General features: G+C 37.2%; 1 protein-coding gene across 21 annotated transcripts in view; it reads left to right on the forward strand.

Annotated features, from left to right (window-relative positions):
- Positions 1 to 2,500, forward strand: part of LOC144966408 (neuroendocrine convertase 1-like) — a 74,074-nt gene that overhangs the window by 50,641 nt on the left and 20,933 nt on the right. For all 21 annotated transcript variants that reach the window (XR_013644208.1, XR_013644214.1, XR_013644213.1 and 18 more), the window contains exon 15: positions 1,991 to 2,148. Coding sequence is in view for 10 of the 21 variants with exons in the window: in XM_078902824.1 (XP_078758950.1) it covers positions 1,991 to 2,148 (158 nt within the window). In the remaining 11 variants the exon portion in view is untranslated. The remainder of the gene's footprint in view (positions 1 to 1,990; positions 2,149 to 2,500) is intronic.

Consider the following 2,500-nt stretch of genomic DNA (forward strand, 5'->3'; position numbering starts at 1 on the left):
CTAGAAATGATAGTATTCTCTACACAAAATAGCTCGCAAAACACCATATTATCAATCCCCACATGTTACGCATCCACAGAGGATGCAGATGAAGAAAACAAGGAAGTATTCTATGATATTTTAAGAATAGCTGTTGAAAATATACCAAGGCACGATAGCTCATTGGAGACCTAAACGCAAGCGTCGGCAATGAATCCAATACAGAGACATGGATATCAGAAGGGTCATGGGAGCTCTTTAACCCCAAAAAAATCACACACACACAAAATCAAACTAAATATCTTGAACGCTAAATCCCCTCAACTGAAAGAAAGGCTTTCCAGTAATTACTCATTCAAGGATAAAGAAGTGGAAAAATCCACTAGGAAAGACAAACGAGATTATGCAGAAAATTTAGCAACTGAAGCAGAGAATGAAGCTATAAGACAAAACTCACAAACACTATACAAAATTACAAAAAAAGCTCTCGGGGAAACAGACATTTTGGTCAAGAGAAACCATTAAAATCCCAAAATGGAAGTGTCATCACAGACGAAAAGGAGAAAATTGAAAGATGGAGAAATATTTCGCAAACCTTCTGAACCGACCAGACCCATCTTCTTACACAGATATCCCAGAAGCAGAAACTCATGAAAAATACAATTGATGGAAAGAAAAAAGGCATTCGCTGGACACTGACATCCTTTCTGGAAGATATAAACAACGCAGACGATATCGCGTTGGTGTCCAGTACAAACAGAGAAGGCTCAAAAACTAAACGTACTACACAAGAACGCCTCGAAAATAGGACTGAAAATAAATTTCGATAAGACCGTGTTCATGAGGGTGTATCCAAAACATGACAGTGAAATTAAGACAGATGAGCATATAATTGACAATGTAACAGAGTTCTCCTACCTTGGATCTAAAATAACAGTCGGCGGGAATGCAGAACATGACATCAAGAACAGAATCCAAAAGGCAAACCAAGCTAGCGGCACGCTGAAAAGCTTTTGGAAATCAAAGAAAATTTTGAGAAAGACTAAACTGAAAATGTACAAAAACAATATTTTACGTGTACTGCTTTATGGAAGTAAAGACTGGAAAATGACATTACACAGACACTAGAAACCTTTCAAAACAAGTGTATAAAAAAGATTGTCAACATATTTTGGCCTACAAAAATAAAAACAGTGGGTCTATTAAAGGAAGCTGACTGCACTCGCATTGTATGCCAAATAAAAATAAGAAAATGGCGTTGGCTGGGTCATGTGTCCAGAATGGGAAAAGGTCACTTCCCAAGACAGCCCCTGTACTGGACAGCAGATGGGAAGACAATTCAGGGGAGACCTAAAGATACCTGGCGAAAGACCATGGAAAAAGAAATAAAGGAAGCAGTCCTGTCCTGGAATACAGCAACCGCAAAAGCAGCCGATCGCTAAAATTGGAGATGTCTGGTAGAAGCCCTATGTCTCTCAAGGCCCGAAGAGGATTAAATAAATAATATTAACGTTTGGTTAAGATTATCATTTATTACAGAGTTTTTCGGCCAGATCTAATTTAGACCCAGCGACAAAATTACCCTTTTGGTGACAAGAGTGTCCAATAATCGATGTCACATAATTTTGAATTTGTTACGTGTGAGTTGAGTGCCCAAATTACGGAGCTATCCTTTCATGTATCAAGAAATGGAATAACGTAGATCCATTCAGGGAAAAAAAACAGTTTTTGTTAACCCGATGCTTTTTTTCTGGGTTCCGGGCTTCGAGTAGCATTTTGGCGCTTTACATTAGTCACCACGGGATTTCCGATAGCTCAATAGCACTTGCGTCACATAAAAACAGGGTGAAACCGATATTTCTTTTCCTTGCCTATCTGTTTACCTAGCAGTGATTTGGATAGCTGAGTCTGTTACATCTGATGGTAGAGTACTTTTAGAATTGTATTAAAATTGTAGCAAGCAATTGTTAGTGTCGGACACATTATGTCATTGAAATTTACTCTTCTGCAGAAATTTTACATCTGGTAATCAAGTTGAAGTCGAAATTCAGACAGATGGCTGCAAAAGTCAAGAAAACGAAGTGAATTTCTTGGAGCATATCAAGCTTATTTTGAACTTAAACACCACAAAAAGAGGAAATATATATGCTGAGATAGAGTCTCCATCAGGTAAACAACTTTTAATCTGGTCAGTTGATCAATCAGTTAAATGTTCTCGTTCCATTTTGCTCTTACCAAGCATGATGTCTGGTTTTCAACAAGAGGCACAATTTAAAAAAAACCCCCAAAAAACGCAAACCAAACTAAGCAAAACAAAATGAAAACAAAACAAAATAAACAAACAAACAAACAAAAAGAACAGCAATGTAACTCTTGTGAGTCGTTGTGGTAAAACATCTCTCTTGAAAACATCGAGCTATACAATAATACAATTCATAAAATTAAGACTTTAAAGAAAGTCTCGCAATTTAAGTGTTATGTCCTCTATCAAAAGTTGTAAAAATGTGTGTCACCCTCTGAA

Source organism: Berghia stephanieae, chromosome 2, assembly GCF_034508935.2.
Source record: "Berghia stephanieae isolate SIO BIC M18660-M18661 chromosome 2, UCSD_Bste_1.3, whole genome shotgun sequence".
In the NCBI taxonomy this organism is placed as follows: domain Eukaryota; kingdom Metazoa; phylum Mollusca; class Gastropoda; order Nudibranchia; family Aeolidiidae; genus Berghia; species Berghia stephanieae.